The sequence below is a fragment of the Falco naumanni genome, chromosome 1, assembly GCF_017639655.2.
Source record: "Falco naumanni isolate bFalNau1 chromosome 1, bFalNau1.pat, whole genome shotgun sequence".
NCBI classification, from domain to species: Eukaryota; Metazoa; Chordata; class Aves; order Falconiformes; family Falconidae; genus Falco; species Falco naumanni.
The window spans coordinates 39482813-39499401 of record NC_054054.1 but is presented as its reverse complement, the minus strand read 5'-3'; the positions used below and the strand labels follow the sequence as shown (position 1 = coordinate 39499401).

The 16589-nt window shown below is 44.4% G+C and overlaps 1 protein-coding gene across 2 annotated transcripts in view; it reads left to right on the top strand.

Moving 5' to 3' along the window:
• The window catches only part of SFXN5 (sideroflexin 5), a 104329-nt gene that overhangs the window by 68609 nt on the left and 19131 nt on the right, over positions 1 to 16589 (top strand). The window contains exons 10-12 of one of the 2 annotated variants that reach the window (XM_040590632.1): positions 1344 to 1459; positions 3530 to 3615; positions 12782 to 12899. In XM_040590632.1, coding sequence (XP_040446566.1) covers positions 1344 to 1459; positions 3530 to 3615; positions 12782 to 12899 — 320 coding nt within the window. Of the gene's footprint in view, positions 1 to 1343; positions 1460 to 3529; positions 3620 to 12781; positions 12900 to 16589 lie in introns of those variants that run through there. The other variant, XM_040590643.1, reaches the window with a different exon arrangement.

The window sequence follows — 16589 nt, the reverse complement described above, 5'->3', positions numbered from 1 at the left end:
GGACCACGGGGATGGTCAGAGGCTGGAGCAGCTCTGCTGTGGGGACAGGCTGGGAGAGTTGGGGGGGTTCATCCTGGAGAAGGAAAGGCTGCGGGGAGACCTTAGAGCATCTCCCAGTACCTAAAGGTGCCTCCAGAAAAGCTGGAGAGGGGCTTTTCACAAGGGCATGTAGTGGTAGGACAAGGGGGAATGGCCTTATGCTGAAAGAGGGGAGGATTTAGTTTAGATATAAGGGTGAAATTCTTCCCTGTGAGGGTGGCGAGGCGCTGGCACAGGCTGCCCAGAGCAGCTGTGGATGCCCCATCCCTGGCAGTGTCCCAGGCCAGGCTGGACGGGGCTTGGAGCAACCTGGGCTGGTGGGAGGTGTCCTTGCCCATGGCAGGGGTTAGGACTGGGTGGGCTTTAAGGTCCCTTCCAACCCAAACTATGCTGTGATTTTGTGATCTTGAGAAGACTACAAAAGCCACAGGCTGGGCAAGGGGGGAATTGTCAGAAAAGGTTCCAGACCTGCTTCCACCCTTGCCATGAATGCAGAGCTGAGATCTCAGAAATGTCTGTTGGAAGCCAGAGATGTCCAAAGCATTGCTGGTTTGTGTCATAGTCCAGAAAAATATCATTAAAGCAAAGAAATGGGTTTCTAAGTCTAGAAAATAGGCCCATAGAGTCATTTGCCCCTGAAACATATGAAATAGAGGCAAATTGTCAGTAGGACCCTCACTAATGGGATATGTGTCTATGGAAGCAACCCAACCTTGTCTTATTTGATTAAAAAAATATAATAATTCTATCCTCTTAAGAGCTCAGATCTAAGCAGTCCTTCATAGCTCAGTGAAATCCCCTGGAGTGTATTTCCATCATACCTGCTAAAATCTGTTATCTAAGAAGAATTCATCTGCTGTCTTAGTGAGTTAAGACCAGCTCTGGGATGTACCATCAGAAGAGGCAGCTGTCAATCAGCAGTGCCTGGTTGGCCAAGACCAAGTGGCAGCCCTGTGCAAGAACCTGTTTTGACTCAGTAGATCAGAATGTTGGGTGAGGGATCAGTATGGAAGGTGGGAGCATGTGCAAACACCAGCATCTGGAAACACTGGTATTTGTTTGCATCAGTATGTTTCTGATTGTGGCAGCAGATCCCTTTGCAAGTAAAAGAAAATGTTCTTGGTTATTATTCTCCTCTTAAGAGTCACATCTTTGTCTTGGTGTAAGAGTGGCTCCTTGACTTGCAGAAACTTCTTGGCAGATTGATGCAAGCAAAGCTGAATGGTTGTCACGGCGAACAGAAGCCTGCCATTTGGTATTGACCAGGGCTGCATTGCTAATCATCATGCTTTTCTCATCCTCAGCTAGTGCCAATATCTGCAATGTTGTCCTGATGAGGCACACAGAGCTGGAAGAAGGAATTGACGTTTTGGACAATAACGGAAACATTGTCGGGTCTTCTAGAATTGCTGCAAAACATGTATGTACCTGCGATGTCCCTGGCGAGCACTTGGGTGAGCTTGTACACAACTGGCTTTTAGCTTCAATACACCACAGATGTAAGAATCAATGACTTGAAGGAGCTAGGAATAGATGAGCTTTACCTATCATGCAGGAAGAATGAAGTGGCAAAACTTAATGCCTGCATTGTGCCCACATGTGCAGTTATGTAGTCACAAAACTGAGCTTGCTGGTGGACACAGGCTCGTGTCATGCAGGCACGTTCAGTGACTGACCTTGATGGACTGGAAGGGTACAGATTGACATCAGGAAGATCCTGTACTACCCTGATGCTTTCACAGCCATAGGATTTCTTTGTGGAAACTTGTAAGCAGTTCATGTTGAATACGAAGCAAAGATAACTTACACCTTTTTCTAAATGAGGAAGACTTCATTTTCAAGCTGAATAGCTTTTTAACCCTTGCCATGTCAAAACTGCATTAACAATTACCAACCAAAGCTTTGTGAGAGTAACCAGATGTTTTTATCTGTGTCCTAACACCTGGCTTGTTTTCCCCCCGTAACTTTATACTCTCTCCCATCTGCCTGCAATTATTCCCTTTTCTTCCCTTCTTACACAGTTTTGTCTTCTGAGCATCATCTGATTGTCTGAGGCATGTTGTTTCCAAGTGGGTTTTAATCTGAAATGTAAAGCATGTACCAAAGCACACGCCCAGGCAGAGGAGTTAATAATATAATGCTTGGCATTTCTCTCGCTCCTTCTGTCCAAGGCTCTTAAGGCACTTCATAGACAGCAATTAATGTACAGATTTACAGTCCTCGGCAAGAAATGGGAGATCTCTAATATCTTTCCATATTGTTGTTTAACAAGGAGATTAAAACAATCTGTTGAAGGGCTCGGAGATACTTATTTGAGCCAGTTTTTCTCACTTACATTAACTGGCTTCAGGACCCAGCTTCCCCTCTCCATCCTAATGGTCCAGGGGAAGACAGACAACATAGAAAATAAATATTAAAAGGGAAGGTACTGTAAGTGTGATTTGGGTGGAGTTTAAACATATATTCAGGACTTCCGAGAACTTCTGCTCAGCTGCCATCTAATCCCAATTCTTATTCCTGAATAGTTTAGGACTGGGTTTTGTCATGTAAATTTTGGCAGATCTGTAGTGTAACACTCTGTGCCTCTCTGAGACCTTCTCCCAGTTTGGAAGGATCTAGTGCTCTCAAGCCTGACAAGTTTCAGCATTTCCTTCCAAAATCCACAGTTACCCTCTGCCTACATCTGCCAAAGCCCCGTGTGTGATCGCAGCGCTTGGGGCATCCCAGGTGGGTGCTGACAAAGGTGGTTCAAAGAGGTAAAAGTGTTCAAAGACAGTAGTGGTTCTACACCTTGCTAGTGTGCCCATGATCTTCTCTAGGTCTCATCTCAGGGTAATTCATATGTATATGTATCGTGCTACTTTGTTTGATGCTTCCTGGTGAATCTTGCCAGGGAGAAAGCGCCAGTGGAAAGACAACCGTAGTTCCAGTCAGGCGTTTTTCTGAGAGAGGAGAGACCTGTGTGTTACAACATTTTGCAATAAACCACCAGTGATTAAAACCCAGAAACAAGTCTTGGAGCAGGCAAATAAGGTGCTGCATTCCCCCAGCATGTAATTGAAACTGAAACTCATGGAGGAAGGGTTGGAGCTCCTGCACAGCCCATTTCACCTTACATCTTTCAGGCAGCTGTTTTGCCTCCCTTCCTCCAGGCAGCACTAACATGATTGCATAGGAGTGTGCAGAGATGTTCGAGTACTTGTGGTCAAATAAAGTGAAATCAGGGAAGCTATTAGGTGTCTCTGTTTATTCCGCTGGATTTGTGGCCAAGCATGGGCTGCAGCCCATGGTTTGTAGCAAAAGAGTGAAAATAGAGCGTATATGAATAGCTGATAGCAAAGTTGAAAGTGTGTGTTGATACATTCATTCACATATGCAACACAAGGAAGGCCAGCCAAGCCATTCCTAAGCCCACGCATTGATTGCTCAGTGCAGGTACCTCCTCAGATTTTTTTTAAATGTCTTGGGTTTGTTTGTTTTTCTTTTTCAGGCACTGCTAGAAACAGCCCTGACTAGAGTCGTCCTGCCAATGCCTATACTGGTTCTACCTCCAATTATTATGTCCATACTGGAAAAGTAAGTATTGGGTAATATGAAGGGAGGGCTTTTCAAGAGAAAGGGAGAAAAGATCCTCAGTAGGTGTTATTCATTGATATTTCTTAGCATTGGTCCATCAAAGACTTTTGTTGCTTATTAAAATTTTTGTGTTCCATCATTTTTGACCATTGTTGTAGCCTGTTGAAGTGTTATATTGATGTGGTTATTTTAAGTCATTTTTCTGAGACGCCAGCAGCTTAAAGAACCCTATTCTGTAGGGTCACTGTGAGCCAAAACTCTGAATTCAGTGGAAAAGTGTCCATAAGTTTTCAGTCCTCCACTTAGCAAATACTCAAGCTGCCACGTGGGGTCAGACTAAAGGTCTTGGCTCATGCTCAGCCAGCGACAGGGAGGGTAGGGACTTGCTGATCATGCACCTCGGCCACTGTTGGATTTGCTTATGCCCTGTTTGAACTCACTTGTACTCTCTTTCAATAACATCCTGTGGCTTGGACTTCCCCAGAAGAATATATGCTTCACACGTTCTGCAGAAATTTGCTTTCCATCACTGTTTAAGTCAGAATCTCTCCTGGCACAGGTCTCCAGAGCTTCAGTGCTAGGAGAGTGGGAGGGAAAAGGCAGGGTTATTTCATGTCCACTTACCTCCTATCAGAGATCTTAATAGCAAAAAAAAACCCCAAATGCCCTGTCCCTTGGCCGTTCTCCCACCTCCCTTTCCAACACCTCTGCTTTTTCTGCCCAGAGATGCTGTGAGCTAGTTTGGACCTGTTGGGTGTCAATGGCTCCTTAGGGCTCCCATCAGCAGCTCATTCGGTGTGAATGATCCGCGGGGTGGGGATCAACCTTGCCAACCTCTGGAGACTGATTAGTGCATTGAAAGATGGGGATGCTAAAGGGCTTGCTACCTTTGTCCGGACAGCCAGGCTGGAAGCACTCTTTAAACAAATCTGTTGATAATGGCTGCTCTAAAGCACTCAATTGACAAAGTAAATAGCAATTAGTACGATTAGGGATTGACCCATAACTTTGGTTGGCTTGTTTACCTTTTAGAAACACCTCTGGGCAATTTTCTTTCCTTAAGGGAAGGGTCAGGGCTGTTTCTGTAAATTTGGAGACTGGTTTTTAAGATCTAAATTTAAAAATGTAGATACAGTCTGGTACCCCTGCAGCACCTAGAGGCTATCACCAAGATCGTTTCTTCCCACAGGCTGAGTGTGGGAAGAAACAGGGCAACAGATTCTGTTTTGGGAACTATAAAATAAGGTCTGTCAGCCCTTTTTGGCCAAAATAGACTGTTTTCCTGTCTTTTTCAAAGGCACTATGGTGGTTCCCTGTGGCAGGTCACAGTCTTAGTAGTATTTTCTGCAAAGCTACTCTTTGGAGATGGCTGCTGGAGACACACAAGGACAAGGGGTAGATTCCAGTCCCCCTAATTTTGTGCAGAGTATTTGATTTTCACTTCATGCTCCTCCCTGACAAAAGCTCTCCAGCCTCTTTCCTGCTCTAAGACCCAGTGTCACCTGCACAGTCCCCCAGCCCATGATCTCCCTGCAGGATCTGCATGGGGAGGTGCTCAGGAGTGACCATGCCTTACTCTTGAGTACCTTACTCTGGAGTACCTTACTTTGGCTTGCTCAAAGTCATGTGTAAGAACAGGGAGTGTCACTTATCTTTGTACCCCAGCATCTTGGCAGCTTCCCTGCTTCAAATTCAGACGCGTGATTCTAGCCTTTATAATCCCATCAAAGCTGCTTTGCTGTTGTCAGTCTAAAGGACTTCTGTTTTCATCTGTCCACATGCCAGACACTTCAGAAATGCCACCGATTTGTGATGTTCTTACTACAGAGCTCTTTCTTTTTGCCTTTTTGCTGCGCTGAGGCTTTGCACCGAAGTGGCTGCGTGTGTTACTGCTGGCTTCACACAGGCCCTGGTTCCAGTCTAGCCATACATTAGTGATTAGCTCATGCAAGAAGGATCACCCCAGAGGACAAACTATTTTATTGCTGTAATTCAGAGGATCTTTGCTATTCTGGTTATTAACATTAAAAGACAAAAATCTTTATGTGCAAAAATACTTGTATTGCACTATATGTGGGTTGATAAGAAAGATGGAGAGGGGCTTTTTAATGGGGTCTGTAGTGATAGGATGAGGGGTAACAGTTTTAAACTGAAAGAGGGTAGATTTAGGTTAGATATTAAGAAGAAGTTCTTCCCTGTGAGGGTGGCGAGGCGCTGGCCCAGGCTGCCCAGAGCAGCTGTGGATGCCTCATCCCTGGCAGTGTCCCAGGCCAGGCTGGACGGGGCTGGGGGCAACCTGGTCTGGTGGCAGGTGTCCCTGCCTGTGGCAGGGGGGTGGGACTGGATGGGCTTTAAGGTCCCTTCCAACCCAAACTGTGCTGTGATTCTATGAAAAATTCAAAGTTTTCTAAAAACTGACCTCTAAATTATTGTCTGCAACAGCAAATGCTGAGGACCATCATGGGTCTTGCTAAACATCCACTAGCTTAAGCAAAATGAACAGTAAAATTTGCTTTGTACTTGGAGATACCATAATTTCTTGTATTGATATGAGTTTTACTGAATGCATCTGTGCTCTCTGCAAGACTTACTGAAACTAATTCTATCTGTCAAACAAATGTGGACATACAGGAGATTGTCTTGTAAAAGTCATCATTTTAACTAACAGGAGGGCTTAATTTGGGGTTGTGAGATAATACTTTCTTCCTACCACCCCCAAATGAAACTCTGTAGATATAAAAATATGTGGGCACTGCTTTTGCCTGCCTAAATTCTCCTTAGAGCTTTGTGCCTACTGTTTAATTTTCCATCAAATATCTTTGGATTCCTGGAAGCCTGTGAGTGAGAAACAGCAGGGATAGGGAGTGGGGTGCAGGTTTGGCCACGCAGCTAGAGGTGGTGGTGTCGCTGTAGGACATGGAAGCGTCCACCTGACATGGTGAGCATTCCTTTCCATAGCCAAGGGATTTGCAGTCCATGTGTTGACTCACAGGACACAGTCAGAGGTGAAACCTCATTTTGGAAAAAAACTTGGAGCATTTGGTAAAGAGTTTAACTTTTTAAATTTAGTAGAATTTTAATTAGACTAGGGTGTTTTTAATGGGAGTCATATCAAGGCGTGCATTATCAATTTATTTATGGAAATCCTTACAGTGTCTATAAATGAGAAAGACGAGAGTGACGGCTTATTATTTGGAGGCTGGAGATCTGGAATCAAAAGTCACAATCTGGATCCTCTACTAAGTCATTTGCATTTGGGGTTGTGGCGAGGGAGGAGAGCGATTCTCCTGCCTTGTGTTTAAGTCCGGGTGGAAACAGGTGACAGTGCTGCAGTTGGGTGGGAGCTGTACCACCCAGGAGCAAGCTATGTGCTCGCAACAGCGGTTTTCAGATTCATGGAAAAGTCTCCCCCTCTTTTTTGTCTCTGTATTCAAAAAGTTTATTTTAAGTGGCCAGTTCCTGGTCGTCGTCTTTCCACTTGGATCCAGGTCTTTCCTCTCTCTCAGCCATCTCTCCATCTGCATGTTTTAACTCCCCCAGCTGCCTCTCTCGTCTCTTGTGCCATTTTTTTCAGCTCTCTTGGCTTCTCTCATCTCTTTGCCTGCTGTGTATTTTAACTCCCAGGGCCGCCTTCTCTGCTCTCCAAGTAATTCAATGTTACCTCCCACTGCTGAGCTCCGCAGCGCGCCATTCTTTCCCCATGTTTCATGCATTTCCTGCTGCTTGGACGCTCTGTTTAAGCAGCTAACATATAGAATCAATGTTTATTTTGAGACTACATATGCCATGCGGGGAACACGGTGTTAGTTATTTTGTGCAGATGTATTCTCATTTAAGTTTTATAAATAATATCTGTATTGGCAACTTTAATATGGAAAAATATTGGTTTTGCATTGTCTATGAGATGAAGATTCATCTTTGGGATGTAGCTGACTGTGGAGCAGGCAATGGAAACTCCATTAGTACCTCCATGTCACAGAGATGTGGGGACAACTGCAACCACTGCATGAAGCTGGACTTCTCCTCCCCCAGGCATTTCCTTTTATTCAGATGCTTCTGTGAATCCTTTTGTCTAGTAGTTATGATGAAATTTGGGAAACGGTGCAGGTTACTCCCAACCATCATCCAAGACTTCTCCAGTAGTCTTTGTCCAGCTTCTGACTCCTTGCAGAGATGAAGCCCATCATGCAGCTGGTCTATGTGTAACTGTCCAGGTCTGTGTGTAAGTGCAAACTCAGGTTCCCCTGTAGGCTGAGCCCTGTAGTAGGAGAGCCCAAATCCAGTCGTACTTGGTTCATGTGGTCTGGAGAAGTGGTGGACAAGGTCAGTCCACCAGCAGTGTCTGCTGTGGATGCTTTGAACTAACAGCTGGCGGTGGAGATTAAAGAACGTAAGCTCTTCTTATCTCCTTATCCTCCCACTTCTCTGCCTCGCAGTGCAAAGGAACCTCAGAGGGCTGAAGTGCAGCAGAAGTCTGAGGTTGGGCTTCAAGAGCTCATGTACGTCAGGCTAGACAAGAGGAAGCCCTAGAGCTGACCATGCAGTGTTTGTGGAGGAGAAAGCTGGAACTGTCAGCAATAGGCAAGAGCTGAGAGAGGGAGGAGTGGGCAGCCGAATAGTTGTGGCTGTAAGAGGAGCGTTTCTACTCTTTCTTCATCTCCACATCATCCTCATCTTATGGCAGAGCTGCCACAGCATGTCGGCAACCTTGCATAGCAGTTGTCAGCGCTGTTTTTCTGTAAGGCTCATACAATTAGGATACTCCCAGGCTGGATCAACATTACAGAGCTGCTCTGGCTTAGCTAAGTCAGTCTAACAGTGAAAAATGCATTCTTTTGACGGATAGCCAGTGCTCAGCCCATGGTTTTGTGGTGCTGGATGGACATTTTCATCAGCTTAAACCATGTTTTTCACTGTAGAAATGCGTGTGAGGTAGGAGGCCCTCTTGGACCTCATGCTCAGGGCCTTTTGCTGGAGATAATTGCCTTCTGACAGTGTGTGCAGAATGTTTCCTACAGGAACTCTTCCTCCTCTGAAGTGCAAAGTCTCTCCGTCCAGCTAAACCCTTGCTGAAGTTTGTTTAAACTAAACAGCTGCCAGCAGTGACACCTTAAACTGCTGTGGCTGTTTCCAGAGTAAACATTGAAACTGCTCCTTTAATTATGTCAATCAAGCACAAAAAATCCCCCAGCCTCATTTGCTTTGCATCTGGTGTGTCCTCTGAAGGGGGCACTGGGGCTACAGCCAAGAGGAGGAGATGCTCCTTGGTGAGGACAGCGGTGGCCTGGCTGGAGAGGACAGCAGACAGAGTTACTGGTCACTAGAAGAGCTCAGAATTCCCCAAATGACCCCGAAGGAGTGAGAAACACCCTCTGCAGAACAGCAGAGAGACCTGACGGGTTCTCTGAAGCAGAGACTTGGTATGGTGCCGGCTGTGGGAGGTTCTCAGCAGAACTGGGATCTGGAGTAGGACAACCACCTCAAAGTTTGTTTGCACATCGGGGGGTGCTCTGTGGAGCCTGGGAGGCCTCGGGATACCCCCAGCTTCAGCCTCCAGCGCTTTTCTTACCCTGCCGTCATCCTCGGCGTCTTGCGATGTATATATTAGCTTTGAACCTGTTTATACCAAACACTACAGAAACCCCACAGAATCTGTCAGCTGGGAGACTTTGGTTAACTCCTGTCATATTTAGTTTAGCATCTGACACCTCCTTCTAGACAAATACAGCTCTGGTTCACTGAACCTGATAACTCCTTTTTAGTACAGCAACTGACTTCCATATGGAATAAATTACAGTACCTCTTGAAAAACGCCAGCGGCAGCTGCCAAATTATGCAAAATTTAAACCACTAATGAACAATGTGATGAAAGTTGAATGAAGGTGTATTTACAAGATCTACAACACACTGTCTCTGTGGAGCAGATGTACTGTCTGTACAAGTATGCGTGTGTGTATATACCTACGTACGTGCACGCTCATGCATATTGAAATGTTATCCTAAGGTCTAGCTGTTTTCGGTATATCCGTTAACAGTAACCGCTACCTAGGATCAGGAAGCCAGAAGCTCCCCAGTGTGTTGCTGCCTTTTTAATACCTGGTAGGCAAATTTCATGAAGGCAAATTGCAGCAAGAGTAGGCATTAGGGGTTTTTGAAAGGAGGTAAAGAGAAAAATCTTTGGGAAAAAAAAAAAAGGAAAAAGAGAGAGGAGGAGGGAAGTACTGAAAAAATGCACGTTCTTTGGCATCCAAAGGTTGATGTATTAAACATGGATCACTTACTTATATTAGTGAGGCAGACCATTGGTGCCAAAACTTGGGCTTCTAAAACTGGGAACAATAAAATATACATATTATTGTCTTCCTATTTCTAAAAAAATTTATATAAAAAAGCGGATTTCCAATGAGAACTTCTCTTGGCTCAAACTTTTCAATCCTGTGTTGTCTAATCTGAGCACCAAGGTGTAGTTCACCAGAGCCTGGCCAGTACATGGTGACAGTCTGTAAAACTACTGTTCTCATATGACCATAGACTTCTGCAGAATTACTGGTAGGGCAAGATAATATTTGCTCTTGTGAATGTAGCAGTCTGCTTCAGAAGATGCCAATGACAAAGTTGGGCTGTCAGGGGGATCTAAATATTCAGGCATCCCTGATCAAACCCCTTTGGCAGAGCACACAGGACAGTGTTGTAAACTAATTCACTCTTCAACAAATGGTTATTAATATTATTTATTTATAATCTGCTATAATACTCTGCAGTTAAACCCTTTGGAAACATCTAATCATTCACTTCCGATGGGGGGCTAATGGGTGAAAAGAAGGGTTTTGATTGCAGTTGACAGCTAACAAAATGCAGCATGCAATATTTAACTTAATATTCTTCTGTGATCTGTGTCGAGAGCAAAGATCCTAGGGATAGAAGAAAAGTGGACCACTTGACTAATTATGAGTCATTTATTCTGAACCACACAAATTTTAGAATCTGAATCCCAATTAAGACATTACACTACATGTGTTAATTAATCCACTCTACTTTTTAAATCAAGCCATAACTCTTCTTAATTAGGAGGTTAGCCATTGTAATTTGAACTGGCCTGAGTCTGAAGCACTCCTGGAAATCACACCTGGGGGCTGTACTGGGGATCATTTTAAATTGGTTGAGTTTTTACTTGGGTGATTATAAGGTCCCCAACAGGGCAGTAATTAAAGAGGGTGCAGCTTCCAAATTAAGATATCAGGGGTGGTGTAAGCAGTGATGTCTTGATTCTAAACTGTACTCCAGGAGTCTTGAAGGATGCTGGTCATATGGTTTGCTCAGCAAGGGTTCTCGTGGGTCATGCCAGCTTAAGCAGGAGAACAAATCCGCTCCAGGAGTTGCCCTTCTGCATCCCAGGGACTAGTTATCACAGCTTATTGATGGCAATTCTTGAACATTGCGTTTGTTAAAGAGCGTGGAGCAAGGTGACCTGCTTTCTTGACTCAGACAAAATCCTTGTGGATTGCTGCAGGAGTCTTTTAGGTTAGATCGTGCTCTATGCAAAACAAAGTAGCTAAATATTGGAGAACAGAAGCTTGGATTTCACAGCACAAATTGATAGGATCAGCTCCATCTCAATAGCTTATTCGTGAGGAGCTGAGGTACTGGAGGAGTTAAGTCTCTGAATCTTGTTTTCCTTCCCCACTTCACCCAAACCTTCTCAAGATGAAGACAGCTTTCAGCAAGCATTGCTAGCAAAGGGTGAAGAGTCTGAATGTTCAGACACACAGACAGCGTACAGCAGGGTAACAAGTTCCCACACATCAGCTGCTCCGTTATAATTCATCAGGTGCGTGTTTGTAGCCTGCAGCAAACATGGAGCCGATGGGGGTTGAGGTAATCTGTTATCTTTCATTGGCTGCAGGCACGGGCCGCACTGGGAGACATGCCTGCAAAATCACATGTGCCTGTGCCAAAGCAGGCTAGCAGCATGCCCTGGTGTGGGAAGGGTGCTTGGCTTGGTTTTGGTGGGCACCTTGTGAACGATGCGCACTGAATTAGGAATGCTTTTTTAAACCCCAGTGATGTTTAGCAGTTAGTGTAATCTGATTGTACCTTCCTAGACCCAAAGAAAGCTCCCATGTTATCACCGCAGTGGAAAGGCATTAACTAGCAGATCTTTGCCAGCATTTGATGGCCAGAGACTGTGAGGCATCAGCGTTGTTAAGATTGGGATGGACAGAGAAGAGATGTGTGTTGGGACTAAGGCCAATAGCTGATGACCCAGCAGCAAATCTGCTCTCTACATTGCTAATATACACTGAATATTCAAAAAAGCTCACTAGCAAGTTGCTGGTTTATATTCCCCATTGTTTCAGATTGGTAGAAAAGAGTTGAATGACAGGTGCCATTTTGGTGTAAATAGCTCCAGAACAAACCCCTTGAGATTTACATTTTTCCCCTTACCATTTGTAAAATGTCTGAGGTCCTGTATCCTGGAATATATTTAACAAAACCTTCTACTGACTAAATATTGTCCCTGTCAGTCGATGTTAATTGTATCAGAAGGGTCACGTAACCGGTCAGTCTCGGAACCTGACCTTGCAGGTATCTTAAAGTGTTTGCTGTTAACAAGTCTGAAACTCATAAATATCCCCTGGGGACAGCAAGTGTTAAAACATCCGTATCACCCACCTGTAGATGTTTGATTTTTAACAAATTAAGGTATCGTCAAGTTTACTACTTTATTACCCCTTTATTACCCCATTATCGCTGCTGCTGAGGCTGATAAAGTTCACAGTCTCTCTCAAGAACCTAATTTCCTTCTACTCACTCCATGTCATCTCCAAAGCCTTTATGCAGGTGACACATGCGTGCGGCCAGATCACCTCATGCACTGTTTACTCTGCTGTAAGATGGTTTGAAATGGGGGAAGCGTGTGAAGTGATCCCGTTTTAAATTAGAAGCAAGCACTTAGGTTGGCATGGGCTGTGTAATCCCATCAGATGCAAAAGCACAGTGTGCAGGACTCGGGATCTTTTGTGGGTGAACTTGTTGATGATCTGCTAAGAAGGAACCTAGTCCAGTTAGGGAGAGGGAGACCAGTGGGTCTGGGTGAACACCGGTGTCCATTCTGATGATGGCATGCCTGTCTATGAAATGCTCTAACAAAACCTTTTCTTTCCAGAACATCGCTCCTGAGGTCCCGGCCCCGGATGATTCTCCCAGTCCAAAGCCTTGTGTGCCTCGCTGCCTTTGGCCTGGCCCTCCCCTTGGCCATCAGTCTCTTCCCGCAGATGTCCGAGGTCAGTACACGTCTTTTCACTGCACTGGCATATCTCAGAGGGGCGTACCAATGCCACTGCTTGTTTTGCGTTCCTGGATGATTGTCTCATTCCTATGGAGCCCCTTCCATTTTTGGATGAAGTTGTTTGCTGCCTTGAACAAGGGCAGATTGACTGGGCAGGTGATGGTCATGTTAGTCCCTCCTGTTGGCACATGCTAGCGCAGCTTAGTATCACACAGCTTTGCTGGGCTTTTAACCAGTGTGTGGGTCATTTGGTGACATTTACCTTCCAAGCAAACAGAGGAAGAACTGAACAGAGGAACGTTTGTTCCCCCCAGCAAATGCACCTTTTACAGGCAAGGGATGGTCACATGTCATCCTCCTCCCTTCCATCACTCCATTGTTCTCCTGTAGCAGTGGCGTGCTCCAGGCCTCTCCCATGTGGAGGATGTTCAGCAATCAAAACACCAGGAATCAGGTGGACAACTAGGTTGGAATAAGGCTTTTTTTTAAAAAAAAAGTATGAGGATAATGTTCTGCCTCCTTCATCGCCAGTCAGAGGAGCATCTCAGCTAGCACAGGGGGGTATCCTGTCCCTCTTCAGTGATACCCAGGTCAGGTCTGGTCAGATCACAAGTCAAGAGATGTTGGTGTTTCTGACTGATGACTTCTGCTCTGAGACTCCGGCTGGGTTCATCCTTTCTTGTCCGGGGACATGAGCTTAGTGACAGCTGAGCTGCGCCAGGGAGAGCATGGTTCAGGTCACCCTCTCCCATGACAGTGGTGTTTCCTTCGTCTTAACATAGCAAAAACAAGTCTTTGTCCATTAAAAAAAGGGCCTGGGATATATGTTTGATGTGGATATACTTCCCAAGAGCTTCTTTGAAGAAGTTCTGCCTTTTCATCTTCTAGCCTGGCTCTGGGCAGACACAGCCTGGGGATGAACGGAGGAAAACTAGCCAAGGAAACAGGCAGAATGACTAATGAAATCACTCGCACCTATGTTAGTTGAACAAATAGCTAAGGTGTATTTATTTGTAAGTCATTAATTTGGACCATTCGGTGTTTGGAGCTTATAGATTTGCAGATTGTAAATTTGTACATTTTCAGGGAGGTTTGCTATTATGAAGTGATAAAACCTCTATTAAACAGATCAAAGGACTTTGCTGGAGTTCTTTTTGTGTCAACTGGAACAGTCAATCAGAAATTGGTATCATGGTCTCTACTGGTTAGTTAATTTTTTTCGGTCTGGATGGGTTTATCCACAACTTCTAGCCAGGGAATCTTGCTGTACACTTGTCTGCTAGACTGAAAAACATGTTACAAATTTCCTGTTGTCCTTCTATCTGTTTACAGGCTGAGACAAAACTGTCCCCTTAATCTTCTTTTTAAGAAACGGAATATATCTCAATCTTGGAGTCTTTTGCTAAAAGACGTGTTTTGTGAAGCTTTAATGATTCATATGGCTCTTCCTTAAACTTTTTCTAATTAGTCAACATCCTTTTTGGAGCACTTCCATAAGAACCAGACACAGTATTCCAGTAAGAAGTTGCACAAGTACAAGTTGCAGGAGCAGTGTGATTTGCCTGCTTCTACTTGAATTCATACATCCACAGAGCATGTTAGTCATTTTGGCATGAGCTCAACCTTCGCTCCCTGTCCATCAGTTTTTTGCTGTGATCCCAAGTTCTGCTCAGAGGTTTTGGTTATGAAAGGCTGAGGAGCATTTCCAGGTCTCACATCTGTTCAAGGTAGATGCCCGGAGTATATCCAAAGTTCCTGTTGGTAGGAGACTTGGTCATGGAGCATTCCTTCTGCTCTGATTTCCAGGGAAAGGAGCTTCACCCACCAGAAGGTAGCCATGGCCTTTCCTGGGAGGTCTTCTCTCTAGATAATCAGGGAAGCAAGACCACAGGAGGTACCACCAACCTCATTCACCCCAAAGGTGACCTTGCCATTGTTCCCCCAAAATGGTGCCCCATGCCATCGGTACGCACACTCTTTGTGCCCGGAGGTAATACTGTGTGACCAAACCATGACAGACACACATTGACTTCTTTTCTACAGATGGCCATGTGATCCAGAGGTCTCTGTATCAGTGGCTTGGACTCTTAATTACTTACCACTTTCCCAGACTTTGTGTCATCTCAAACCTTACGCAGTAGGCATCGTGTATCTTCTCCCTTCCTACTGATGCCGCACACATTTAATAGTATTGGCCAAACCAAACCATTCTTTCAACATAGACAGGAAACTCACCCTAAAACTGTTTTGAAATTTAGTATTTCATACCTTTCCAGTTTTTTCTGTAGGCATCGCTTAGCATGGGCTTCTCTGAAATAGTGTCTAAGGTCAGTGGGAACTAAAGTTTTGGTACCAGAATCTGAGGCATTCAGGCATTCTGAGGCAAGCATCACTTGGGGCTCTACAAAAATAATTATTCATTGCCTTAGTATATCTAAAAATGAAGCTCACAATGTCTATTTGCCCTTTATATTTTAGCTTTATGGGTGGCAGATAATTTATAATGTATAGTATCTGATATTACAGCATGAAAAATTGTGCTGATGCTAACAGCTGAATGAATTCTAGCTCACAGGGAAAATTAAGGTCTGGCTTCCTTCAAAGGATATTCAAATTGCAGGCATCGGGCAATACTGAAACCATACAGCATCACTTGAAAATGACCTTCTAAAAGCAGATTAAATGTTATCTGCAGTGTAAACATGAATCAGTGCTGATTAGTAGATCAAACAGAATGACGTGCTCTCTGCCCACACTTCATGTCAATGAAAAGAAACCATTACAGCTGGTGGTATAGCTCATTACCTACTGGGATCTCAGCTCTGCTCAACTGGAGTTAGCTCCGTGTGCACAGCTGGCTCTCACATCTGTTAATGCTAAGGGATCAGATTCTCCATAGCAGCCTGGGCTGATCAGTCTTCTAGTTATGTTTGTGTTCATCTTAAGTGTGTGTGAGTGTGTGTGTAAAGGGCTTTCCTCCCATTCTGCAGAATCTCATTGGTGGTGGCTGTGGGGATGTTCAAGTGAGCAGAGCAAGTGACTTATCTGAAGCAATCTTTCCAGAGCCATTTCTTCACAGCCTTGGGTGGCAAATCTGAGTTTTCTTGCAAAGAGCACTTTTCAGAACATGTGACTTTCTTGGTCACTCATCACTGGTCCATGAACTTGTCAGATAACTAAGTTAATAGACTTTTGAATGTTTGAACATTGACCTCTCTCTGTATATGCATGTGTATTATGTATGCATGTGTGTATTTGCTTTTTCTCAGAACTGCAGTAGGTGAAGCAGCTATGAACATAACATCAGTAAGATGATGCTGTTTTAATGAGCACTACCCAGGGAATAAATTATTAACAACAAGATGTAATAGGCGCGTTCTGTTCCAAAAATATGATTATGGTCTGAGCAGCAACCCTTTCAGAAATTGTAAATGAGCCAAATTCTGCCCTTAATCACACATTCACAGTCCTTTTTCTTTAGTCAGAGAGCAAACATAGAAGCTGATGTGTTATTAAGTGCTTGTTTTAGCATGGGAGCTTGACTGGTCGCCTTTGATCCACTCTTCTAAAGGGGCTCAAACTTACAATTAGTTTTCAAGCAGAATTGAAGCCTTCCAGTAGATTTAATCAAAGTGCTAGATAAACGCAGCCACCTTATCACATCAGCTATCGCTGCTTCAGAGTT